The 27,552-nt window shown below is 39.9% G+C and overlaps 1 protein-coding gene across 3 annotated transcripts in view; it reads left to right on the top strand.

Annotated features, from left to right (window-relative positions):
- LMBR1 (limb development membrane protein 1) overlaps positions 1-26,796 on the top strand; it is a 163,324-nt gene extending 136,528 nt beyond the window's left edge. For 2 of the 3 annotated variants that reach the window (XM_004597520.3, XM_058660648.1), the window contains 7 exons: positions 3,220-3,296; positions 4,041-4,118; positions 7,826-7,899; positions 8,133-8,223; positions 9,388-9,454; positions 23,327-23,488; positions 25,462-26,796. In XM_004597520.3, coding sequence (XP_004597577.2) covers positions 3,220-3,296; positions 4,041-4,118; positions 7,826-7,899; positions 8,133-8,223; positions 9,388-9,454; positions 23,327-23,488; positions 25,462-25,547 — 635 coding nt within the window. In that variant the 3' untranslated portion in view covers positions 25,548-26,796. Of the gene's footprint in view, positions 1-3,219; positions 3,297-4,040; positions 4,119-7,825; positions 7,900-8,132; positions 8,224-9,387; positions 9,455-9,539; positions 9,656-23,326; positions 23,489-25,461 lie in introns of those variants that run through there. The other variant, XM_058660647.1, reaches the window with a different exon arrangement.
- Positions 26,797-27,552: the final 756 nt, after the last annotated feature.

The raw sequence follows: 27,552 nt of genomic DNA, 5'->3' as shown, positions 1-27,552 counted from the left end.
GTTTCAGTTGTTGTCTCCTTGTTCATTTCCGATTTTGAGTTTTTCTTTTTTTCTTTGTGTGACAATAGGTTTGTCTGTTTTGTTTATCTGCTCAGAAAACAAGCTTTTTGTTGATTTTTAAAAATATTTTTGTTTGCTTATTGTTTCAATTCCACTTATTTCTGCTTCAGTCCTTATTGTTTCTTGCCTGCTATTTTCAAGTTTGATTTGATCTTGGTTTTCTGAATGCTCAAAGTGCATTATAAGGTCATTTGTTCTGGGATGCAGTTAAGTTGCTTAGAAACAGTTTTATATCGTTGTGTCTTATTTTGATGAGCTCTCGGACTGGATCAGAATAGTATTATTCTCAACTACTGAGGCCAGATCTTTCACTTACACTCAGATATTCTGTGACTTAGTAAGTTTTGTATTGTCTTGTGGGAGCGGGCACTTTTTTTTGGCTCTTTGAGATTCTCAAGTAGTATCCTCTTACATTTTTGCCTGATTCTTTCTTTGTTCACGGGTTGTTTCCTCACATGCCTGAGCTGACCATTGCAGTTCATTCTCTGTGCAGTAGTCTGCTCTCTGATACTTTGATGACTTGGTAACCTGGTCTCCCTACCCTCTCATTTCAAGTCCTGAACTTCCGGAGGACTTGGCTTGGTCATTCCGGCATCATCACTTGGAAGCAATCTCAAAACAGAAAGCTGGTCGAAGGGCTCCCGTTGCTTGCTTACCGTCAGGGACGGTGGTTGTTCCCTCATTAGATGCCCCCAGGTCTTCTTGAGAACATTTGTTTCAGGCTGGATGGCAAATCCAGTCTCTCCTGTCAAGTGAAGTCAAATGTTAAGTTTTTAGAATTTGTATCTATTCATTTGTTTTGTTTCTGAAAATAATTATGCATTGTTTAAAGTCACTTTAGCCATCCTGTTATAATCATTTACTATTATTGATAGTGTTTCTGTAACTGTTCTTGTCTGTATCTCCTGGCGTGTGTGCACACACACACGTACACGTACTTTTTCTCAGGATAGGTATTAGAAATGGGATTACAGGGTTGCTGCATGTGTGCCTGTACAAGTTTTGCAGATAATGACAACTGTTGCCTCGCAGGTTGTTGTATTGTTGTCATTCCACATCCTCACCAACTCTTGGCAGTGTTGGTCTTTTCACTTTTAGTGGTTTTGAGATGGTGCCTTACATGTTTTAATATGTTATTGATTTATATTTTCATAGTTCTATTGCACAAATATAATGCATTTATCTTTCATTTGAAAAACACTTGTTCACGTTTAAATAAAAAGGTTTATTTATTTTCATTGGAAAGGCAGATCTACGGAGAGAAGGAGACAGAGAGAAAGATCTTCTGTCCACTGGCTCACTCCCCAAGTGGCTGCATTGTCTGCAGCTGACCCAGGGGCTTCTTCCGTGCCTTCATGTGGGTGCAGGGTCCCAAGGCTCTGGGCCGTCCTCCACTGCTTTCCCAGGCCACAAGCAGGGAGCTGGATGAGAAGTGGAGCAGCCGGGATATGAACTGTCATCCATATGGGATCCCAGTGCCTTCATGGTGAGAACTTAGCAGCAGGCTACCACACCGGCCCCACCCATTCTCATTTTATTAGTAGTTGTTTACAGGCGATGGATTCAGCTTATATTTATTTAGAAAACATTTGTGGAGCATTTTGAAAACAGAATTTAGAATTGTTATTTAGAAGTATTCTCATTGTAAAAATGTCATTCCACTATTTTTTTTTGGTTTCTAGTTCTTTTGAAGGACTTTCGAGATTTGCTTCTTGTCCTTGTTTGTCAGTGTTGTTGTCAAGTGTTTAGTTTCTTTGTAATCCTGCCTCTTGGAGGCCTGTCCCCTCATGAGGTCGTTGAAGCATTTGAGAAAATTGTTGTCTGCTGTCTTACCACACGCCGCTTCTGCTGCTTCCTCTGCGTCAGAACCATCACACAGATCCTTTCACTCTCACTCTCTCCGGTACTTCCCTTTTGCCGTCGGGTGTGCCTTCCGTCTGCCGCCGTTACACCTGTGTCATCAGTACTATGCCAGCTGGCTGTTGAGTTTTTAGTTTGTTACATTGCTTTCCAGTTCTACAGTTTCCATTTGCTTTTCTTTCATAAATTCAGAAGTGCTTGTAAATTACTGAACTTTCCACTCATCTATCCTGGGGCTGCTTTCTGAGGAGTCTGATGTGTGAGTCACCTGAGTCTGAGGCATTGCCCTTTTTCCTTCTTCGTCTTCTCCTCGGACGTTTGTCACATAGGATCGTAGCAAGGTGGTACTTTGTTCTTTTTTGAGATGATTTCTTTTTCTTTTCTGCCCTCCACTAGAAGACTGGTTGCTTTACCTTTGTTACCTCATCTCAATAAATTATCATTTTTTTACTTCAAGGAGACATGAGCGTGGCAGAAATACTGCTTGACTTCTCTTCCTCTTGGCTAAATCCTCCTGTTCTGCTGAGCTGCTGAACCACCGAGTCTGAAACGGAGGAAGTGGTGCTGTGTCTCTCCCTCCGCTCTGTACTGATACTGAACTCTGGCTGCCACGGTAGCCCTGGATGCCAGGGTTTGCACTCGCTCAGTTTTCCTTCAGCTTCACTGCTTTTTCCTCCCCGATTTCTCTGTATTCTGGGTCCATGCCAACTGTGTGTTAGAAAATGCCTCAGAGGCACAGCACAAATGGAACACTGCTGATGTTTCAAAGAATACTCTCCCCTCAAATTTCGTTGTCTTGCTAGCTCTGTGATGTCTTCATAGAAAATTTTTTTAGAGTAAGTTTGATCTCTCTTTCCCAGGTGCTGTTGTGGTGCTTAAAGAACAGGAAGTGTAATTCTGGGGCTACAATTCTGGGGTTTTCATTCATATTACTTTATTCATTCAAAGGCATACCTGAATTGACTATTACATAAGTACCAAATAAAAATACTTGTGCATTTTCAATGTGAAGTATATATTAACAATGCATTTTCTTCAAACTGGAAGTATCTTTACAGAGCTAAAATTTTTTTGGTCGTTTTGCATGACACAGTTTTGCAGGTACTGATGCTGGAATGAAATGTTTCATGTAGCAGATTGATTTTAAAACTTCTTTTTACAGTTTCCAGAGGAAAATTTGAAATTATTAAAATGTTGTAAAAATAATGCATACTGATTGGACCGTTTTGAAATGCAAATGTCAGTTCGGAAAAAACTTTTGAAAATTGCTGAAATGTTTTATTTTGTTTCTCCTAATAGAAAGGCGAAAAAAGGCTTCAGCATGGGAAAGAAATTTGGTGTATCCAGCCGTTATGGTTCTCCTTCTCATTGAGACAGTAAGAATTTACTTGCCTGGTTAAATGAAGTAGAAGCTACTTTACGTACTTTAGTATTTAACACGGCAACTATTTCAGTGAGGTGGTTTTCAGTAAATTGCTTTCCTATCAATAGAATTAAAATTGAACTTTGCCTTCATTTGTAAAAAACTTAGTAGAACAAAAATAGAAATTTATGATAATTTATTAAGGTGCTCAAGATTTCCTGCTCTCATGGAATTAGGAAGCATAGCCTCCGTTACATTGCAGTGTAACAAAGGTGTTGCAGATACCTTCCTGCAAATTCTCTGATAGGATATGAGAATTACGCTATGAAATTTAATTCTGATCCATTTTTGCCACCTTTGAAACCTGGAGTTGTGAGCTTCTAGTTGATGAGCTCACAAACCTTTGTTAATTAGCTTTTATCACAATAATTTACAAAATCTTCTAAAGTTTGTTATGCAAATTATATGTGATAGTACTTTGAAAAGTTCATGGAAAATTGAATTAAAAAAATAAGGTTTTTTTGGTGCCACAAAGTTTGAAATCTGTGTATTTCTTTAAATAATACTAATTTTCCAGATACTTGTTTGAAGATCGCACATTTAGAATTTTGGTCTTGACTGTGCTTCATTCTTAAAACATTGACTTGGATACTTAGATTTTAGTTTTTGTGTTTCAGCATGTTAGATTTTGGTTTTTGTGTTTTAGTATAAAATCTCCAAAACTGAGAGCTGATGACTTATTTTTTTTGTGTTGCAGTCCATCTCGGTCCTCTTGGTGGCTTGTAACATTCTTTGCCTATTGGTTGATGAAACAGCCATGCCCAAGGGAACAAGGGTAAAGTACAGTGCCTTTCTTTTCGGGCAGTGTTTTGAGTATGCACCCAAGTATTTCACATGAGGAAATGAAGACATCCACCTTTCTGAATACATACACTTCGAATTCTCTGAATTTCTTTATGTGAAGAATTTTCATGAGCAGCTTATAAGCTATAATTTTTGTCTTAAATCTTTTTACTTTGGATTGTCAGGGCCTTTTTTTTTTTTTAAGCATTAGAATTTCCTTGTAGATTTCATGTAAGAGTTTATCGTGATTCATTGAAATTTACATTTGTCATTCTTTTTTTTTTTAAAGATTTATTTTATTACAAAGTCAGATATACAGAGAGGAGGAGAGACAGAGAGGAAGATCTTCCATCCGATGATTCACTCCCCAAGTGAGCCGCAACCGGCCGGTACGCGCCGATCCAAAGCCGGGAACCAGGAACCTCTTCCAGGTTTCCCACGCGGGTGCAGTGTCCCAAAGCATTGGGCCGTCCTCAACTGCTTTCCCAGGCCACAAGCAGGGAGCTGGATGGGAAGTGGAGCAGCCGGGATTAGAACCGGCGCCCATATGGGATCCCGGGGCTTTCAAGGCGAGGACTTTAGCCTCTAGGCCACGCCGCCAGGTCCCATTTGTCATTCTTTAGGAAATCATATACTATTTTATAAGATATTTATAAAGAGTATGTTAGATGAATGAGATTTGTAAAAGATGCAAATAGCTATAGAGACTCATGCTTCACATAAGTCACATACTTTATGAAACTACATCAAATGTACATACGCCGCAAGAGAGTCATGTACACTCCTTTTAATGAATTTTCCTCTTTCCAAATTGTCGATTTTGTTAAAATATCAATCAACTGAATTGAAGCATAATTGTCTGTAAGTGTTCATATTTGCAGTACTATTTCTAAGTGTCACCATGAAGTTTGGCACTCTTCGCGTGCATTTTAGAGACGGGCGTTTAGTCCTTACATTCCACATCAGAGTGCTTGGCTTTGGTGCCCAATTCTGGTTCCCATTTCTAGGTTCCTCTTAATGCATTCCCTTGGGGACAGCAGTCGTGACTGGTAATTCCTGCCACTCTTGTAGGAGACCTGAACTGAGATCCTGATTGCTTGCTGGCATTGTGGGAAGTAAACCAGTAGAATTCAGCACTGGCTCTGTCTGTGAAATTAAAATATAAATTTTTTTGATATTTTATTGTAGTTTTCCTAAATCAGCTGCAGTTTTTCTGTTCTTCATACTAATGACTAAAACTTTTCGCATATTTCTTATATAGATAAATGAACTCTGTCTCATAGAAGAAAATGAGGAGTGGACGTTTGGCCTATTGGTTAAACACCCATATCCCACTGTAGAGTACTTAGGCTTAGATCCTGATTCCGTTCTCAATTCCAGTTTCCTGTTACGGTGCATCCTAGAAAGTAATAGAAAACTCTAGTAAGTGGGTCCCTGGCACCACTTGGAAGATCTGGCCTGGATTCTTAGCTTCTGACTTCAGAGGAGCCCAGCCCCAGCTATTGCGGGAAGTAAACATGTGGGCAGGAGCTCTCTGTGTTTCCTCTCCTTCTGTTTCTTGGCCCCTTAAATTAATAATTTTTAAAAGAATCCATCTGAATTCCTTCTTTTTAGTCTGAGGCACATACCATGTTCCTTTAAAAACAAATCCTTTTAGTCATTTTTATGATTTGTATCTCCGAACCTTTCCAAGGGCTAATGTCGTCATCTCATGTGGTAACCAACTTGTAAGGAACTAACTTGCTTCCTGTAGATTGTTGCTTGATGTGAGCAACAATCAATAAGCCACCTCTGTCTTCAGCCATGTCTTTTGTTTATACTCAAACCCGTGATAGTGTAGGAAGTCACTGTAGGAACTTCCTGTTAGCTCTAAACCCATGGAATATATCTGCAAACTAAGGTAAGTCCCAAGCCCTCAGATGTATTTTTGTACCATTCACCTTGGTGCATACTAGAATGATTTGTGCCTTGTCAGGGCTCCCAATATGATCGTGCAGACAAATCCCGTTATCTTAACCTGAGGTATTTGCAAAACATTTATTGGCCAATAAGCTTTTTCAGGAAGTGAAAACATATTATCTTTTCCTTGCCCTCCTGAGATTTATGGCTGTAGGTCCTGTAACATAAAAAGAGATTAATGAGAGAACATTTCTTTTTATTATTTATTTAGTGTAACTTTTGTGTGACAGAAGACATAAGGAAGCCTGGTTGCTTTTATGCTTAGATTGGATGACAGTGGTTAGAACATATGATTGAAAAAAGATGTAGGTGATGGCCGTAAACCAGCATTCTGCCCTGTGTGCCCCTTTTCTGGGCACGGGGAGGGAATCTCTCAAATGAAATTCTTATACCCAACTTCACAGAAGGTAGGCAGGAGATCAGAGGGACCTTCCTTGGTTTTCTCAGATACCAAATTGCCATATTTTGGGATAGGTTGTCCTGAACCTTGTTATTTTTATTTGCAGTATTCATTTTCAGCTTCATTTTGCTGATGAAAAGTGGATAAATTTATTTTACTTAATTCATGTATGAATTTTTTGTGGTTATTTATGATTGTTAATACCAAAATTAGAATATATGTGTGTGTGTATATATATATATATATATGAAGTATTATTTACTGATTTTTTTGTGTTCACTATCTATTGTTCATTTTCTCTGGTATTTGTAAGGTGTCAATTAGAAGTGACCTTAAAATAGTGATTCAGGATGGACATTGTGGCACATTGAGATCAGCCAGCAGGGTACCATGTCTGAGTTCCAGGGATTGAGTGCTGCCTTTGCAAATAAATGCCCACATAGGATCAGTATTGTGGCATAGCAAGTAAAGCTGCTGCCTGCTCTGCTTTCCATCTAGCTCCTTGCTAATGGCCTGGGAAGAGTAGTGACAGATACTCCAAGTGTTTGGACCCCTAGTACCCATGTGGGAGACCCCAGTGAAGTTCCTGGCTTTGACCCGACCAGCACTGGCCATTGCGGATTGTTGCCATTTGGACAGTGAAACCAGTGACTAGAAAGTCAGTCTCTCTCTTGTTCTGCCTTTCAAGTAAATAAATGAATCTTTAAAAAATAAATGCCTACACCAAGCCAAAGTCAGAAACTAAGAATTCAAGCTCCACCCTGGTTTTGTCTCCCATGGATGTGGCAAGAACCCGAGTGCTTCTCTGATGTGTTAGCAGGAAGCTGTATCAGAAGCATCACCAGAACTGTGACATGGGAGGCAGAATTCCAGGCGGTGCCTGCAGCTGCTGGGCCACGCCCTCACCTGTGCCTGGTTCAATTCTAGCATATGTTAGTTCTGTCATTTTAGATATTATCTCAATATTCATACGGTACACATTCGCTTTCTTTTGTACTATTCTGTTTTTGAAGAATTTCCCCAAATATTCACGGTTTTTTTCCCCAGGTAGCAAATTGTCTTAGTTCATACCAGAAAGCAGCTATATCATGTTGGCAAATAATTTGGGTTACATTTGAGATAGATCCTATTTTTATTTTTTTGAGATTGTTAAAATTGTTAACACAATAGCTTATATTGTTATAATTTTTTCATTATCTTTGGGAAGTCTAGATGTTACTTTGAGGTATTAAACATTACTAATTTCAACTATCGTAATATTATAAAACAACAGTTGTGGGAAAACCAAATATAATGGAATCAATGTATTCTGAAGGATGCTTCTTTTTTTCCCTCTGCAGGGTCCTGGAATAGGAAATGCCTCTCTTTCTACTTTTGGTTTTGTGGGAGCTGCACTTGAAATCATTTTGATTTTGTATCCTTTCTTTCAGTTAACATTCTGTCTTAACAAGTTGACTGTCTAGTTGTGGTCTGGGGCAGTGGTAATTTACTGAGACACATGTCTGGAAGAGAAAACAACAGGTCAGTCTTCCTCAAGCATGTGAAGTGGCCTTTTGTTTTGTTTTTCCTGTGGGCCTCTGAGCCTGTTTAGAGACTGCTGAGAATTCAGGGAATTCTTTTGGAGAGTTTTTCCCTTGATTCTCACAGCTATCTTATGGTGTCCTCTGTGGTAGGCTTCTATAGCCTTCGCTTTTTCGGAAACTTTACTCCTAAGAAGGATGACACAACGATGACAAAGGTAAGGTAAAGCCTTAGTTGACGATGGCCTCCCTTTTGCTTCCCTAGACAAATCGGCTATTTTATTTAGTAATCTCCCAACGGTCTCTTGGCTGTGATAGGTACTTGTTTGTAAGTTGTGTAAACATCAGCTGGGAGGTTTTTCAGAAGGCGGAGTGAGTGGGAAAAGGATGTGTGCTCTGTTTAATTTGGATGGCCTCCATTCACTTGTAAATGCATGGAATTGTGGGGCTTGTTCACTTGCTGTGGAAGGCTCCTGAAAGAAAGCTTTTTCTTCTAAAGAAAACGTATTGCTAATGAGTAACTTTGTGCTAACTGTACTTCAGAGGGCTTGTTTGAAATCTGAAGAACTTAGTAGCAGAGACAAAGTATTTTGAATTTGAATAATTAAAGTAAGAAGGAAGAGTTCTATGCTGAAACATAGTCTGAGACTGATTCGACTTTCTGCAATATTTCATTGGCTTCAGAATCTGAAAACCTTTACGAAGTATTCCTACAGGCAGACTAAGACTAGTAAGAGGTGTTGCCCTGCTTCCTTTTCGTTAGGTATATTCTACATTTGAGCGTGTTTAAGTAGAAGTTACCTTATATCTCTACTTTGTACACATATATGGAGATATAACTTTTTGAAATTCAGCAAGTAATTTGCAGCTTCTCTTATTAAGTATGAAAAATAATCATAATACAATGAAATTGAATTACTACAGTTTAGATATTTCGGGTTTCTGGCATTTTTTAAATACTGTCTTAGGCAAACATAAGTTAGCTATGTTAATTGTGTGTAAGACATTTTGAACAGTAATTTGCCTTAAATAGAGGGAAATATCAAATGTGTTCATTCTTTTTACTTGAAGATAAAACTTTTTGAATTTGCCAGCCACATTCAGTAATGTAAAATACACTGACTGGGCATAGAGCAAAGTGCGTATTCTGTAGGTTTCTATTTGTGTTACGTTCTGCAGAATCTTCCCAGGCTTATAGATAGAAGCATTTTATAGAAGCAAGGTTATTATTCCCTCAACATTTTATATTGAAATTTAACTATTATGAACAGATTGGTGAAGTACAATAGATAACCAAAATATGCAATAAATTCATAAAATATAGATGAGTTTTATTGTTACTATCCTGTTTTCCTAATATTCTTTATGATTTCTCATAACAGATCATTGGAAATTGTGTATCAATTTTGGTACTGAGCTCTGCTCTGCCTGTGATGTCAAGAACTCTGGGTAGGTTTGGATGAGAAATGTTCATTTAAACATATTTTTATATGGCTTCACTGATCTTTAATTTTTATTTTCTAAACTCTTTCAGAAGCATCACCTTTGAACTGTCCTCTCCCACATCATTTTCTGTCTTTTCTTCCGTACTTCACTTGTGTATAAGGCCATACCAAGGCCAGAACTTTTATCAAATAACAACCACTTAACCACATTCCTTCTCCAAACAATAGAGTGCTTTTTTTTTTTTTCACTGACCCATTCACAAGTTAGGCTATGAATGAGGAAAGCAATTAAGGGAAAAAGTTTAACTCCCAAAAATGTTAGACTAATTTTTCTTATACGAAGTGTTATTAAGCCCTTAAAAGTTAGAATGTGTTTTAAATAACTGAAAATCTGTAAACTGATGTTAAACTGTTTCATGTGAACGAGATGGAGTTGAAAGCAGTACGATGGCTGGGAGCACATGCTGATTCCTTGACTGCTTCTGGAATGTTGGCCTGTCATTTGCACCATTTTCCTAAGCTTTCAGTTCATGGAGAATTTTGATCTCCCCTTTGTCATTGAACTACTCGAATCAGAATTTCATTTCTCTTTTTATCTTTTACAAAGCACTATTGTAGACTGTATTTCCAGTTCTTGGCCAAATGTTATTTCAGATAATAATTTCTATTAGACAGTTCTGTCAGATTCTGCAAAATTAGGCTTTAACGTAAGAATGCCCATTATGGATTAGGAGAGTTTTTCCTTAAGCTTCAGCAATTGCTCATCGTAAAAAATGCTGCTAACCTTGACTTGAAACTTTGGGTTTTGTTTTAGCTTTCAGATGGCCTCCTTTGTTTATTCCGGATTCAAAGTTGTCAGGGATGCCCCTGTATCAGGAGAAGTACAAGTCTTGTAGTTACTTTTATATTCTTAGAAAGAATTTTATATTGTACTACAAGTTGAAAGAAAGTATAAATGCAAAAGGGACCACCTTTGCAATAGCTAATCCAAACCTATTTGTTTAATGATTTTATTTCTTTTGTGTTTCTTTTATAGAACATCTTATTGTTTTGATACCTACTTGTATTAATCTTGAAAACAGTACAGTACTCATTTTAGCATCTGGATTTGAAGCTAAATGTTTTCATTGGTATTAAAATAGTTGATTAAATCATGTCAGTGATACTAAAGCTACCCTTTCAATATATATAAAACTCATTTACTGGGCCCTGTTATTTAAGATTAATTGTTCATCACAGATATATTGTACTTTGGTGAAAGAAGATTATATGGTGAATGCAGTTTTAAAAAAAAGAAAGCAAATTAATAGAAAAACTTACTTTTTGAAGACCAACAAATTAAATTCCTGAGTAGTTTGCCATAGAGATAAATAGAAAGAAAAAAAAAAGAAGATGGAACAATTAACATGCAGCTAACAAACGCCTGGACCCAGCTGTCCAAACAGGATTACTGGAGTGCATTAGCGTACAGTGAGTCATGTGGTGCTTTGCAAAATATCAACACGTACGGCACTACATGTTATGCCCAGTGGCGCTGAATAGATGAAAAGAAATAAATACGTTAAACAGATTCATAGAGGCTTTTCACAGCATTAAAAAAGCAAATTTCTAGACTAAAAGATAAAGCTTTATTTTAGTATTATGGGAAATGCAAACCAGAGAGTTACTTTGTAATTCCTCTGTTAACCCTTTAGAATTGAGTCTTTGATTTTAAGAAGGTAAAATATAGAGAATTGTCATGAATATTACCCTGGAGTGTAGCCGGATTTTGATTTAACTAGCTGAAAAGCTTGTAAGACTAGAATAGAGGATGTATTTAAGAACCAAATCCCAAGCCGAGAAATTTTTCACTCCTCCTCCTCGCCGCTCCGAAGGAAAGCCTGACCCCGCGGCTTCCCGGGTGCTCCTCTGAGCTCGACCAGCAGCACCCCAGCACGCACAGTGAGACAGCTCACACTGCACCTGCGTGTGTGCGGCTCTGCTCTTAACGTGGTAGTGCAGACAAGTGTAAGGTGAATATCTATCAAGTCCATTGTAAAACAATTAACTTGGTGATACTTTTGCTTCTATAGTGAAAGTCCTTTGTAGATGAGATGTTTTTCCTTCTAAAATTTGTCAGCTCTAGGTTGTAGTGCATCGTGTTATGACGTGTTTATTAGAGAATTTAATTTGTTACAGTCAGTGCGAGAAATTTTGTCACGCTGAAAAATTACCAATAAGCACATATTATTCACATATCATTTATTACCAAGAATTAAGTTTGAAGAATGTTTGTGATCCTATCTATACTTTGATAATTCTGTTGTCTGTAGGAACCGAAATCTGTGCTCAGAAGGCTTTACTGGCGCACACCGAAAGCCCTGTGGACGGAGGGCAGTGCCCGGGGCCCAGGCCTGCAGTGCTGTTTTGCTGCTTGCTTAAAGAATCCAAATCCTAGGGAGACTGGATTTTCATGTGTTAGTAAATTATTTCTGACTGTCAGAGTGGTTAGAGGAGAGAGTTTCCAACAAGATAGAAGCTGGAGAGAATTCAATTATCTGCAGATGTCCAAACTTTTTTATGATAAGATATTTGAAATGTTGGGATGAGATTTGAACAGATAGATTCGATTGCTGACGTTCTCTCTTATTGCCCTTAATCCAAAAAACAGCAGACACACTGACCTGTTTTTGTGCTTTCTTTTCTTGAAATCTGGAACCAGAGGGGAACTCTGGCAAACTCAAAGGCAAAGAATAGTCTGGGGCATACTTTTCTAAATTCTATTTTGAAATTATTTTTGTAGTTTTTTTTTTTTTTCCTGGAAGTTCTTTCCGTAACTTGGGGAGGTTGTATTGCCCCAAATGCAAGTTCAAAAAAGTATTCTCACGGTAATAAAAGAAGAAAAAACGAAAAAAAACCTAACCCTTTCTAAGCAGCTTGAGCTGATTTTTAATATTTCCACATAGTTCTCTTTTGTGTCCTACACACTCGTCATCTTGCAGAAGATAATGCGGATTATGCGCCTTTGTTCCTTGGTGAAGGGACCTTGTTTAGAAATCAGTCATTTTCCGAGAGGTTTTTATTTGCGGTTTTGTGAATATACTACTAATCTTTGACCTGGGCTTTCCCTCTGCAATATCTCTTGTAAAATGGAAACAAATGATGCTTCCACAGATGCTCATCTTGTATACTGTTAATTTTGACAGTGAAGTGAAAATAACTTCAAAACATTTATTGAAAATGCCTCAACAAAAAAGTTAACATATGGCTTAATTCTATTCAGATAGATTACAGGAGATATCAAATGAGTAGTTCTAAGTGACTTTTGGTTGATCACTGGTTTTTTTATATCTGAACAACAAATTTGGAAGGCAGCTATGCTCACCACTATACCACCAACGCAACCATGAACAATACATTCGTACTTGTATGGATTTCACAATTTTTGCTCCAAAAAGAGCTTATCTTTTAAATTTCATTTTCCATGCAATTTTTAAAGTACTCCTTTATATCCAGCTGTGATTTTAAGACTGAAGAGTTTTCAGAAGTATCGTATGTCAGATATCTAAAACAGCTAAGCAAGCAGGTAGTGATAACTCCCTGAAATCTCTTGTTTCCAGTGTCTGCTTTCACGTTTTCCTGGGGATACTGCAGGACACATCACCCTGTCTGAGAAAATGTCGTGTTCGCCATGTGTATCTACATTTGACCATCTGTTGATATACACATCCCTCAAGTTTAATTTGTTATTACATAGTTTCATATGAAAGTAATTCCACGGGCTCGGCAGCGTGGCCTAGTGGCTAAGGTCCTCGCCTTGATCCCATATGGCCGCTGGTTCTAATCCCGGCAGCTCCACTTCCTCTCTGTCTCTCCTCCTCTCAGTATATCTGACTTTGTAATGAAAATAAAATAAATATTTAAAAAAAAAAAAAGAAAGTAATTCCAGTTAGGAGCATTTAGTTGGAACACTTAAGAAGTAATTTTTAAGATGTCACAATTAAAATGCTATCATTAAACTAGATTGTTTGAGATTAATTTATTTAAGAAATAAAAGACCTCTAACCTTGAATAGTATGCATGCCCAGTCAACTCTGAGATAGACAAGCAAATGGTATCATTTAGAGGAAATTGAATTTTTATATGACTAAACGCCTGAATAAATTGTCCCCTTCAAGAATGTTAAAAATTACAGATCAGTCTAAAACTGCTTTTGAATCCTAATCCCCTCTTCATAGTTTCCAGAAACCACTTTGGTTTATAGCTTTTAAATCCTTCTGTGTCTGAGTTTGCGCATGCATGCGTGTGTGTGTGTGTGTGTGTGTGTGCACATGCATACCCAAGTATGTGTGTTCTGTAGGAAAGCTTAAAGCTGGTGATTCTTCTGTTGGCATTGTTTCTGCTTCTGGTAACTCTTCACATAGTGGCCAGTAAGAGTCAAAAGAAGAAGAGATGTAAAACATTTATTGTATTAAAACTTGAATAAACTGAAAATCAGATCAAACTACTTAATTCTCTCTGCGTATTGCCAGGGACCTAATTGTCTGATGCTGTGGACTCTGTTTTTATTTTAACTGCTTTGTGGCATTTGCTGCTTTGCTCCTCACCCACCCCAACCCCCTCTCCCATTTGTGGTCACTGTCACTTCTTTTCCTCCTCCTCCTCCTAGCAGTCCTTAGCTGTGTTTTCCTCCACACCCCAGCCCACTCATTTTTCCCCCGAAGTGTAAGCCTGTAGTCCCCCCAGCCACCCTTAGCTAAGGACAGATGATTGTAGCTCTGTGCTGCCTATGTTGTAGCTCACTGCTGCTCTCGCACTAGTCATATCTGGAAAGAGAACCTGTTTCTGTCTCTGCCTCTCTTGTGTTTCCCTTCTGTCTCTAGGCGGCTTCTGTCCAGAAGGCCAAAAGAAACGCTTGATTTATATCAAATCCCTCTATGCTGTCTCTGCTTTGTTGCACCCAAACCAGAACACAATAGTGATTCGTCATCTTGCTCACCTTCCTCACGTTTGTCCTCTTTCCCCCATCTTGCTTTGAAAAGGGTGAAACAGACTTACAGTGTCTGAAGCAGAAAGCTGGGAATATGATCTTGTTGTAATAATTCAATGTGAGAAGAAGTTCATAAAGTAGATTTTAAGCAGGAATTCATTTCTTTGGGGTGGGGGAAACAGAATTCAACATGAAGCCAAAAGAAAACTTAGGAAGTATTTACTTTCCCAACTAAGAAAACATGATTAAGAGATGCTGTGGGGTCCATCACAGAAGAGTTAGTTTAGAGAGAGTAGGAAGTTACTGCTACTGTCTGCTTTGGAATAGCTGGTACATTGACATGTCCGAAAGTCATCACTTAAGGCTCTTGCCTGAATTGTGTTCTCTTTCACTGGGGTTTAATTTGTGATTAGATTCATATAGTGTAGTTCATGTAGATGACTATATTACCTTCAGACTAGAACAAAATGAGTTGTTAATTTTACCTTTTTAAAATAAACAGCTTTTAATTTTGTATGAATGTATATACGTATATATATGCATATATTTGAAAGAAAGAGGAAGGAAGGGGAGAAAGAGAGACAGTGACTTTCTATCCTCTCTGGTTTACTCCCCAAATGACTGAGGCTCGTTTGGCCCAGAGCCAGGCATCCAGAACTCCACCTAGGTCTCCCATTGGGTGGCAGGGGTCCAAGCAGTTGCGTCATCTGCTACTTTCCCAGGCACATTAACTGGGAGCTGGATCATCGTGGAGTGACCAGAATTCAAGCTGACACCACGTATGGTATGCTGGCATTGCAGGAAGTAGTTTTACCTGCTGTACCATACAGCCATCCTCTCCTTCAGAATTTTAAGATTCATTTCATTTTCATTTGGCAAAAGATATTTCTTATAATCCCTTTTTTAATGATTCCTTTGATTCCATTTTTAAAACTATTCATTTGGGAGGCTGGTACAGTAGTTTAGCAGGCTAATTCTTCGCCTGCAGTACCGACATCCCGTATGGGTGCTGGTTTGAGTCCTGGCTGCCCCCTTCTGATCCAGCTCCCCACTCATGGCTTGGGGAAGCAGTGGAGGATGGCCCAAGTAATGGTGCCCCTGCATCCACATTGGAGACCTGGAGGATCTTCTGACTCCTGGCTTTGGATTGGCTTATCTCTGCCTGTTGCGGCCATTTGGGGAATGAATCAGTGGATAGAAGCTCTCTCTTTCTCTTTCTGTGTGTGTCTTCTCTGTGTAAATCTTTCAAATGAAAATAAATAAATGTTAAACAAAAACCAAAAAACCTCTTCATTTGGAGGATAAAGTGACAGGAAAGACAGAAAGACAAAACTCTTCCATTTGACAGTTTTCTCCCTAAATGCTTTGCGAGGCCAGGTAGAAGCTGGGAACCAGGCACTCTCACTTGGGTGGCATGTTGTGGATGGCGTGGAACTCACCCCTGGACTTCTGAAGCACATTAGCAGGAAGCTAGATTGGAAGCTCAGAGTACATAGGACTTGAACCGGACTGATAAGGTTTGTGGGTGTCCCAAGCGGTGGCTACAATACCAAGTTTCATTTTTATTCACTTGTGTTTATTTAATTTCCACATTTTATGAAATTCTCTATTTCCTTTTTGTCAATGATTTCTAGTTTTATTTCACTGTGGTCTGAGCTTCTTACTGTGTTGAAAGTTGCTTTGTGCCTTGACATATGATCTGCCCAATGGAATGTTCTATGTACACTTGAGAAAATGTGAGGATTTTGCAGTTGAGTAGAAAATTGTATATATGTCTGTTGGGTCTGTTCTATTGTTCAAGTTAAGATGTTTCCTTTTGATTTTCTGCCTGGAAACTCATTCCAGTCTTGAAAGCAGAGTATTCAAGTCTCCAAATATTGTTCTGTTGCTGTCAACTTCTCTCTTAAGAAATGCCGATGTTTGTTTTATATATTTAGATACTCTGACATTAGTCACAGGCACATACATGAAGAGATACATGCACCATCAGCATATCCTTCTTTTACTTCTTTAACTTTTAACCTGAAGTGTTTTATATATATATGTATATATATACATCGTATAAGGAAATGAAAGGATAAGCTTATTTCCATTCAAAAAGATTTTATATACCATGTATTATTTTCATACTATACATTTTCATATATCTTTTGAAGCTAACTTGATATAGACTGATTTAAAAATATTTTGCATAAATAAACTTAGCATTTGATTCTATTTTTTCACAAGCATTTTAAGTATCTTTGTATAAATGTAGCTACCTCATTTCAATTAGTTACTATTAGCAAAAAATATTTTTCTCATTCCCATCACTTTTATCCTATGTGTATCACTATATAGAAAATGAGTCTCTCATAGATAATATTTTGCTGGCTCTTCTTTTGTGTGTGTTTTGTTTGTTTTTGCTTTTCTTCAGTTCCTCTATGCCTTTTGATTGGAGAATTTGATTCATTTACATGTAAAATGAAAGAGCTACTTCTACCATTTTGTTGTTCTCTGCTTTGTAGCTCTTTTCTTTCTGTCTGTTTTTTTTTTTCCTGCTTTGTTTCATTATTTTTTTTTACAACTTTTTGAAAGAATTATTTGGAAGGCAGAGAGACAGGAAGAGATACAGAGAGGGAAGGAGAGACAAACGAAAAGCGTGGAGAAGGGAGACTTTGACATTGTTTGGCACACTCCTGCAATGGTGGTAACACCAGTGTTAGGCCAGGTTGACGCCAGGAACTCCATGCTCGTCTCTCATGTGGGTGGCAGGGACACAGGCACTCTCAGCATCTCTTGCTGCTTTCTCAGGCACATTAGCAGGGAGCTGGAGCGAAAGTGGAGCAGCCAGGTCATGAGCCAGTGCCCGTATGGGTTGCTGATGTGGTAGGTGGTGGCTTTACCCACGATGCCATTGTGCTGGCCTCCACTTATTTATTTACTATTTCTGCCCCATTATCATTCTCTTCTCCTGAGATATCCTTAATGGTCTAGTTGGTTTGTTTGACTTTCTGTACTCGTACACTTTTTTCCTCTAGCAAACAGATAATTTCAGATGACTTGTCTTCAAATTCTTGCATTCTTCTGCTTAACCAGACCTTAAAGCTGTCTGTTGAATTTTTTGATCAGCTGTTATATTCCCTGACTCCAGAATTTTTTGAAACTCTTTTTGCTCTTTGTCGAACTTCTCATTTTGTTCTTGGATTTTTTTCCAGACTCATTAAACTATATATGTATGTTGCAGTGTTCTGAGCTTCTTTTGAGATTTTATTTTGAACTGTCAGGCAGTACGTAACTCTCCATTTCTCTGCTTTGAGTGGAAATTAGTTCCTTGTGTACTGTACGTGTCCGTGGTTTTCCCTGTTGCTTACATCCTTGTGTTGAAGAAAAAGTAATCTCTCAGACTTCATGGACTATATTGTCTAAGGTAGAAACGTTTGCCGTGGCTTCAGAGCAGGGATTGTTGAGCCTATGGGATTCTATAATGCCCACAGAAGCATTTGGTCTGGCCCTGCCAAGGCAGTCACTGGTAGGACTCAAAATGTAGTGATCTGTAGCAGTCTGATTCAAAGTTAAATTTTCTTTTGCCCGTAAATGTTATAGCTACCTAAGTGGTCCTCGACAAAAAGAAAAAGGTTGTCTGTCCCTGACCTTTGGAAATGAAGGGAGCACTGCTTGGATGGGCATATGAGAATGCCTTGTTGTAGCAGGCATGGTGGCATGTGCAGTGCCAAGTGAAGGCCTGTGCAGGCACTCAGAGTATGAGGGGTGGGGTTAGTTGCTTGCTGGCCCAGGCAGCCTTGTATCTTGGTTGTCAAATCTTTTGTGGAACTTTGTAACTGCAAGGCCTGTTGGGATCCTCAGGGTGCCTCTAGGGCTAACACCAAGCATACCTGAGTATGCAGGAGCTGGGGCCAGCTGCAGATGGATATGCTGTAGCATCAGAGACCAGATTTTTTAGTGGAGGCTGGCCATCGATAAGCACACAGTAGTATACCCGGTGTGGTAGCCTAGTGGCTAATGTCCTTGCCTTGCGCACACTGGGATCCCATATGGGCACCAATTCATGTCCCAGCAGCCCTGCTTCCCATCCAGCTCCTTGCTTGTGGCCTGGGAAAGCAGTGGGGGGTGAGCTAAAGCCTTGGGACCCTGTACCCACATGAGAGACCTGGAAGAGGATCCTGGCTCCTGGCTTCAGATTGGCTTAGCTGTAGCCTTGCAGCCACTTGCGGAGTGAATCAGCAGAGAGAAGATCTTCTCTGTCTCTCTTCCTCTCTGTATATCTGACTTTCCAATAAAAATAAATAAATCTTTTTTAAAAAGGAGGTCTAGGGAACCATTAAAATAAAAAAAAAATAAGCATACAGTAGTCAGATCTGTTGCTGGTGGTTGGAGCCAGGACTAGCTGCAAGTATATCCACTGGCCATGCTGGGTAGTAGGAAGGAGTACTTGTTGCACTGATGGCTGAAGTAGGGTTAGTTGATAGGATGGAATGGATACAGATGGCTTAGGCAGCTAGGATCATTATTGACAAAAGATGTTGTAGATTGCAGTGTCTCTGATGGCTCTTTAGAAGAAAATGTCACCTGGAAGTTTTGGAGCAGGCTGCTAGTGACAGTGGTGGTATGGGCCCCTCGGCTGGTATTGAGAACATCTTACTGTCGTTTGTTTCTGGTCCTCCTCAGATGTCTGCTGAATTGATTCTTCTGGGAATCTAGTGGGTGGAACTAGAGGATCTCTGAGCTACTGCCCTGCCTGGCTGGGGAAGCAGGGCACTCACTGACTTCCTGCTGTCGTCTCCCTCCATGAAGGGAACTTGGACTGAGGAGAGGTGCGTCAGTGGTGTATAGACAAGTTGGAGCTGTGATCTTCTACACCGTTGTGTTGATTCATTCTGTATCATCACAGATTTTATTTCTATGTGTATTGTCAGCTCTTCAATATGTTGACTTTGTTTTGCTTTAAACTAAAGTGATCTTTTAAAGATATTTTTAAAAGTTTAAAGTTATTGTTTTTTTGTAGTTAGCCACAAAGTGATCACTTCTGTTGCTCTTTCTTTGTGTAGTTCCAGATTTTCTTCATATGTTTATCCTTCTGCCTTAAGGACATGCTCTAATCTTGAAAGCAGAATGGATGGTGACAAATTCATGCAGTTTTTTGTATTTGTGAAATTCCTTTATTTTGCCTTGCTTTTGAGAGAGAACTTTTGGGGGGATGAAAATTCAGATTGATTTTTTTTTCTTGAATACATTGTAAGTGTTGCCCTGCCTTTGTGTGCATCGTTTTTGACAAGAAATCTTATATTGTATCTGATCTTTCTGATTTTGATATCACAAATAAGTCAGCCATTTGAAATTAATAGAACATTTACTGGTGCTCTGTTTACCTTTTTTGGCTCTTAGTTCTTTTCTTCCTTTGCATTGTCTGAGCTGACATTAATTCCACCAGGTCTACTTTTCCTGTCTTGAATTGTAGCTTTCCTTTTTAGGAGATCGATTTCAGGCAGTTTTATTGTGTTCATGTGTCTAGCAAATTGCATCTTTCTGAGGTGTAAGGAATGTAGTTGTAATAACTGTTTTCAAGTTCTTGCTACTCAGTTGTATCACTGGTGTCATTTCTGGGTTTATTGCCCACAGGCAGACACACTCGGTCAAACTACAATGCCAGCTAAGGCCTACAAGCACAGTGGTGGTAGGCTAAGGAAGATTAAGCTGTAGGGATTATCTCATGTGAGTGTTAGCAGTTACAAATCAAGAGGCAAGCTTCCTTTCCAGAAGATGATTATTTGTGCCCACAATATATTCAGCCAGGAAGAGGGAAAAGATGGCTGAAGTTAATGTTAAATCTAAAGGAATACATAACAAAGAAGAATCCAAGCTACATAGTCAAGCAAGATAGTGAGCATGCTTTTTCTTCCCGAGAAGCGTTTGCAACACTGTGCCGTCCCACCTGGCTTGGACGCCACCTAACAGTTTATCAGGCCGAACTGCCTGTGCCTTCCTTGCAGGCCGCTCAGTTACTGAACTGGGTGTGCAGTTACCCAGGGCTGTTGTAAAGTAGCATAGATGTTCAAGAGCTCACTGAGCTGAAACTGGCTTTGCTCTAGTTGTTCTAAGCCTCCACTTACTGCCCTTTAAAAGGTCTGAAATGTTCACATGCAAAGAAGTCGGGGCATCCTCAATCATATCCCAACACCCGTACGTAACACCTGCAAAGATCTGAGGTCTTGCAGCACCTGAGCTATACTTAGAGCTGCAAGGGTCACAACAGATTTGTCCAGAGAGCCAAAATGAGACAAGGCAAATGAGAAATACCAGCAGATCATCTCAGTCTGTCTTTCCCAATTTTAGAAGCTCCAATAAACCTGATATGGGATATAGAAAACTGAACTGGAGCACGCTGGGCCTTCCACTGAATGTGTCTTCCAATGCCAGGGCCAAACAAGGGACGGAGTTTAGATATTACTATTGTAAGGTAGATGAAGCAGTGGAGAACTTTTGTGTGTTCTGATGGCTCCTGCCTGGATCTTGGTGATTGGTCTCCTGCATTTTGGAGCAGTATTTTGTCTTGCTCTTGTGTGGTCTTGGTGACTACTGCTTCAAAGCACACGTTGTCTATGCGAGAAATAGCTGCTGGGCCAGATAAGATTCTGAGTTAAGATAGCGTGAACAATGCTGCTTCCAGCTGAGTTAAGTTTGCACCACAGGCCTCGGCCATGTCAGGTCCAAGGATGCTGCCTGACCCTTCACATCTCCCACCAGCACCCTGTGGTCCCCTTCACTGGCATTGCCTTCTGTGAAATCAAGACAAAGTCCACATCCAACCAGACTGCAGTGGAGGGCACTCAGTGCCACTACATCAGGTGGGACAGTGGTGCGCTTCCTCCACTCGGAGATGTTGTTGATCCATTTCAGGACATCTGGCTGGCAGAACAAATTATCCACTGAATTTGAGAAGGCCATAGGACCATGTTGATGATCTGATAACATCATGTATGCAGTAGGCTTGACTGAGACAGGAGCCCAGCTCTTTTCCTTCTTACCTGGCGGGAATGAAGAAGCATGGACGGCCGCAGTCGTGACTTGGCTAAGGCAATCTTGCAGACATTGGCCGTGATAAGACGCTGCCTTGCATTGTTGTGGACTTCACCCTACCATTCTGCACAGCCAGACATGTACAATTTCACCTGTTTCTACATGGGTCTCCTGGTTGTTGAATTTCTTAGCAACCTCCTTGCGTACGTTGATGCCCAGACAGTCAGCAGTAACCTGGGATGACTCCCGGTGGGAACTGCTGCTGAAGACTCTGGTATTCGGCATCTTGGCCAACACCCCTAGGCACTCTCAGTGATTGTTTTTTTTTTAAGATTTATTTATTTTCATTACAAAGTCAGATATACAGAGAGGAGAGACAGAGAGGAAGATCTTTTGTCTGACAATTCACCCTCCAAGTGGCTGCAACGGCTGGAGCTGAGCCGATCCGAAGCCAGGAACCTGGAACCTCTTCTGGGTCTCCCACACGGGTGGCAGGGTCCCAAAGCTTTGGGCCATCCTGGACTGCTTTCCCAGGCCACAAGCAGGGAGCTGGATGGGAAGTGGAGCAGCCGGGATTAGAACCGGCGCCTATATGGGATCCTGGCGCATTCAAGGCAAGGACTTTAGCCACTAGGCCACGCTGCTGGGGCCCTCTCAGTGATTTCTACAGTTGTGGAGACTGGAACTGAAGTTGGCCCAATTAATGCTAATCTCTTCGCTTTGTGTCTCTGCCCCTTTACTTCTTAAATAATAATAACTTAAAAACTTGGAAGCATTTAGGTGAGTTGAAGTAACTTAAATGCCTTTGTGATGTAATTCTATTGTGTTTCTGGCTTTGCTCTTACTCTCTACAAGCCTACAGCATTAAATTCAGATTAACAGTGTTTGGAAGGAAATTATGAACTCTCTTTATTCATTTAAATAGTAAATATCAAGTCTGTGTAAGATGTTTCTGTGGATTTGGGGATTACAAGAATGGTTCACGCAAACTTAATTCTGGTGTGCAAAGTGATGATAGTAACTCACTCAGAAAGGGAAATGACAGCTTATAAAGAAACAGGAGGAACGGCCAGGAGGGCCTGGCTGGTTCAGAGACATCAGTGTTTGCTGTGGAGCACTGAGGCACACCAGCATGGTCCTGACGGAAGGAGGGCGCAGTTTCCCCATTTTCCCAGGGAGGCAGCAGTGAGGCTGGTGGAAGGTTCTCAGGTGTCTCTCAGGACAATTCTTGCTCCTACTGTCGGTTGCAGCCATCCTGTTTCAGGCAGGCCTGCAGTCCCACGTCCTCCCATGTGAGCAGTACAGTGTCTTGTGTTCCTTAAACAATGTAGAAACTTCAGCTCTTTCGTTTGGGGGTTTTAATTAATTTGAGAGGAAGAGAGAGAGAGATCTCCCAACTGCCAGTTCACTCACCAGATACTCTCAGTGAGTCCCTAAGGCGGGGAACCCAGAACTCAGTCCAGGATTCCCACAGTCCACGGTGAGTGACACGAGCCCGAGCACTTGGCGATCACTGTTGTCCCTCGTGTCCTCCACGCCCATCCCACAACTGAGATCCGTGTTGTCAGGAAACTGGGGTCAGAAGAGGAGCCTGGAACTGGAACACCTAAGGCACACCCTGTAAGGTTGTATTTCATGTAAGCATACATCCCTTGGATTCATTCTTAACCTCCCTGCGCATTCCTTCAGTTGATGGTGGCATGTATGTGAAATAGGCTCGGGTTGGTTTGAGGTAGTTCCAATAGAGTAACACTTATCTATTTTAAATCAGAGCATTCTACAAGACAGAAGGGGAAAAGTCCATGGTAGTTGATCTGACTCTTGTACATGATTTTATAAAAAAAATCATACCTGATTTTATTAAGATTTATTTTTTTTTATTTTTAACAGGAATCACTAGATTTGATCTGCTTGGAGACTTTGGAAGGTTTAATTGGCTGGGAAATTTCTACATTGTGTTATCCTACAATTTACTTTTTGCTATTGTGACAACATTATGTTTGGTCAGAAAATTCACCTCAGCTGTGCGAGAAGAACTCTTCAAGGCCCTAGGTAATCCTGAGGTTTATTGGTATCTTTCTGTCTTTCATTTATTTAATGAATGTGTCATTGAATTCATGTCAAGTCTTCATCTAAGCAGTTTTGGAAACATATCTAACCTCACACATCAGATACCTGGTAGCTACAGTTTGGTTATGATTTTGTGTAAAATTATTCCCTTAACCTTAATGTCTTCATCCGTGAAATAAGGATGTTTTTAATCATTGCGAATGTTAGCTGAAACAGCTCTTGTTATGGTCTTAGTCTTAGCATGGCAAATGGTATACCATAAGAACACAATCAACTTTAGCTGCTTTACTGTGATGAAGCCAATGAGGATGACACTGGGTAACGCCTGGTGTTTGGGTGATCATATCTTTTACTATCTTATGCTTAAAGCTTTTCTCAAAACTTGGATTTTATAATTATCAGGTTGAACTTTAGTTCCCTTGTAAACCAAGTAATTTATGATAAAAATATTGATTATAGAGAGAAGATTCATTATGTTGGATTTTATGTGCATTGTGTCAGTATTACTGTAACGATTGTTATGTTTAGCCAAAGGGTTCAAATATAAGTGAGTTTTTCATACTTATTTTCACATTAATTTTAACACATTCAGGGTTTATATTCTAACAGCACCAGGGGAAACTTGCCTTGGACTTGAGGCATTTCATTTTATGTATTTTTTTGTTTATTTTTTATTTGAAAGTTAGCGATACAGAGAGTGAGAAACCAAGAGACCTTTCATTTGCTGATCCACTCCACTGAGGAGTGCAGTGGCCAGGGCTGGGCCAGGCTGGCACCAGGAGCTTCTCTGGTCTTCCTTGTGAATGGCATTGCCCAAACACTTGGACCATCTTCCTCTGCCTTCCGTGCCATGAGCTGGGAGCTGGATCAGGAGTGAAGCAGCAGGACGTCAGCAGTGCCCGCGTGTAGTCTATGGCTTTACCCTCAGCATCCTACTACCAGTCTGTGTCATTTTAGAAAAGAAGAGAAATGTAGTTCATTTTTCTAAATGATGCCATTGAATGCTTTGTGCTTCATGCTCCATTGTGGCTTTGACCCACCACAAAAGACAACATTATTAGATGGTTCACTCTTCAGATGGCTTAAATTATGTTAGTGGCAATAAACCTTTTCCCACTGTCAAGCCTTTCCAACCTTGGTGTTTGACTTTGAATATGCCTTGTGAGAAGTGGCTGAAGAAATATTATTCTGAAAGGAAAGGCAACGTTTTATTTTAGCTGAAGCACAAGATAATTTTGAATATAATACTGAAGTTTCAAAATGATGAAGTGGGAATCAGATAGCTCTCTTGCTCAGATGTCTGTGGTGTGAAAGCCTCGTTTGTAAGACAGTTAGCTGTAATCTGGATAAATTCACACTTCCTGCTGCCATATTTGCTGGTTACAAATGAATTGTGAGGAGTCTGATGTTTTCATTAGAAATTCTGGATGTCATTTATTAAACAGTTTTGATTGAAGTAGTACAATGTAACTTTGTTTGAAGCTAACGATCTTTATGTGTGTTAGTGCTTTGACCATTAGAGGCAAAATGGATTGTTAAGATTGGTGTACAACTATTGAATCAATATTTTTTACTTTCCCTAGGATGTCTGTCAGAGGAGGAGGGGAAAGGAAAGGGAAGATTGTGGACAGGGAGAAACTTGCTCTGGTGCAAACTCATCAGGCCCCTCCCTGGCCTCATGGTGTGCCTCTTCCAAGCCATCATTAAATTGCAAAGGGACAGGCCTTTATGATCAACCCTGATGGGAAGTCCTAGAAAGGGGCATTGATTGCTCGCCTGGCAGGTCTTCGGTTTCTTCCCTGTTCTCAGGGGAGCTGCAGCTGCAATCCCAAGCGGAGCCGGCCAGCCTGCCACAGCAGCACAGCGTGCTCTGTAGAGCTGCTCTTCCTCTCTGAGCCTTTGCTTGAGCACTCAGCAGCGCATCATTTCTCACCATTTTCTTAACTTTTCTGCAGGACTCCATAAGCTTCACTTATCCAATACTTCAAGGGATTCAGAAGCAACCAAACCTTCTGCAAATGGGCATCAGAAAGCCCTGTGAGAGCCGCAGCTGACACCACTCTGGAGAACTGACTCAACATTCCTGTCCATGGTAGCGTTTTCATGCTGACCTTGGTTCAGCCTCAGGCCCAGAGCCTCTCAGCGTCGTGATTGTACTTAATCTACTAAGAATGTGTTTATTGTGATTCTTGTTTTAAATCTGGCTTTCGGGTAGACCCCGTCATTGCAGCTAAACACGGATGTCTTTTTAGAGCTGTATGGAACAGCACATTGTGTGGAGAGCCTCACTCCCGTCGTCCAGGTGAGCCTCTTTCACCTGCTCTGCGCAGGAGGCACGTCGGGGCCTTTCTCAAGCATCACAGACTGCCAGGAGCCATGTTGTTTAGAATGCTAAACCCAGCTGAAAGACACCCTCAGTACTAAGTGAAGTTTCTTCCAGAGCATGCAGCTTCGTCTGTGCTGCAGTTGCTGGCAGGTGGCACCGCAGCGGGTGCATTGCAGCCGCAGTGATTACAGACAAGCAAAAGTGTTGTTTCTGCTCTAGAAAGATATTCAGACTTTGAACCAAGGGAAAGATGCTAAATTCTTTTACTACCCTGATCCTTGGTAGAAAGCCACAGGAGTATCTTCTATTGTGTGGTATAATAAGCTGTGGTAGGAAGTCGGATGTCATCATAGCTCACTGACAGTGTATGTGTATATAATTCAATATTACCTCTCATAACATAGTTGCCAGTGTTGAATACACTCGTAACTTAGGGTTTTGCCTTATAGGCTATCTGTACACTCAGTTTTTTAAAGCATTTTTTTTCAAAGATTACTTTATTTCCTGTACTTCTGTGATGCTTATGAAAAGTGTAAATGCTGATGCTAGAAACCCCTTCTTTCCTCACATTTGAAACCTTTGGTTACTTTTATATATGCCAATTTAAACCTCCAACTTTTGCAGGTTACCAGTTTAACACTCAATGCGCAAAGCGTCAGCAGTCATGATGTAAGAAGAGTTTTGCATTGTAATGAGCTGATCGTCACTTATTAAATTGTAAATAATTGCTGGGATGGTTTCCTGACTTTATGTCCACTGAATACGCACTATGACCTGACACTCTGTATTACCATCCTGTAGGAGAGAGTACCAAAACTTATGCATGTGAAGTGTAAGATGGGCCCATTTGCGCACACTTGCTAGTTATGCATTCTGTATAAATATGTATGTTCACATGCACTATGTGTATGACAATAGGTTGTCTGTGTTCAGACAAAAGTAAAACAGCATTTTTTTTCTCAAATTGGATTTAGAGGATTTTTTTATGAAGTTTATGCAAAACAGTTGTATTTATTTGACATTAAACATTTGCACTTAGAACCAAAATAAGGAAATTTTATGTGAATATTTATAAGCCTCATTTAGTATACTTCTCTATCCCTCTGCATTACCTGCTGAGCTTTCTGTCTTTTAAAAATAACGTTTACTTTTAACATAAAAGCATGTTTTATGTTGTGATTTTAAGCAAGTTCCGTCATAAGCACCAGCATAGTATTGGCAGTTTTTCTGCCGAAAGATCTGCGTACCTGCAACTCTCAGCTGCTTTCTAATTCCACTGTGAAGTACATGTTTGTAAGAATCAGTCAGAAGCTTGGATTTTTGCTGAAACTTGAAATCCATATCTTAAGCAGATCAAGTGATGAAGAGAACAGAGAGAGACTCTGAGTTCACTGGTGTCGCGTAGCTCAGCCCAGTTTGGGGACACATCCAAAGAGTACTGAGGTACTGAGGTGCTTGTAAGATGGCTGACTTTTTTTTTTTTAGTAAAATGTGTAATTCTATTGTGTACTTCAACTTTTTGTTTCTTTAAAACTATTTAAGCCAGGTTTTGATTGGTAGGCATAGTAAACCTAATTTCAAACTTTAAAAACATTTATTGGATTCATCTTTATTACTATGGAAATAGCAGGAGCAGCATGTGGAAGGACAGTTGGAACCTTTGATCTCAATAACTACAGCAAATATAAATTGTGAACTCAGCCTGCTGTATAATCCAAAC

The sequence above is a fragment of the Ochotona princeps genome, chromosome 2 (assembly GCF_030435755.1).
Source record: "Ochotona princeps isolate mOchPri1 chromosome 2, mOchPri1.hap1, whole genome shotgun sequence".
Lineage (NCBI taxonomy): Eukaryota > Metazoa > Chordata > Mammalia > Lagomorpha > Ochotonidae > Ochotona > Ochotona princeps.
Note: the sequence above shows the minus strand (reverse complement) of the source record. Positions and strands in the feature narration are given on the sequence as shown.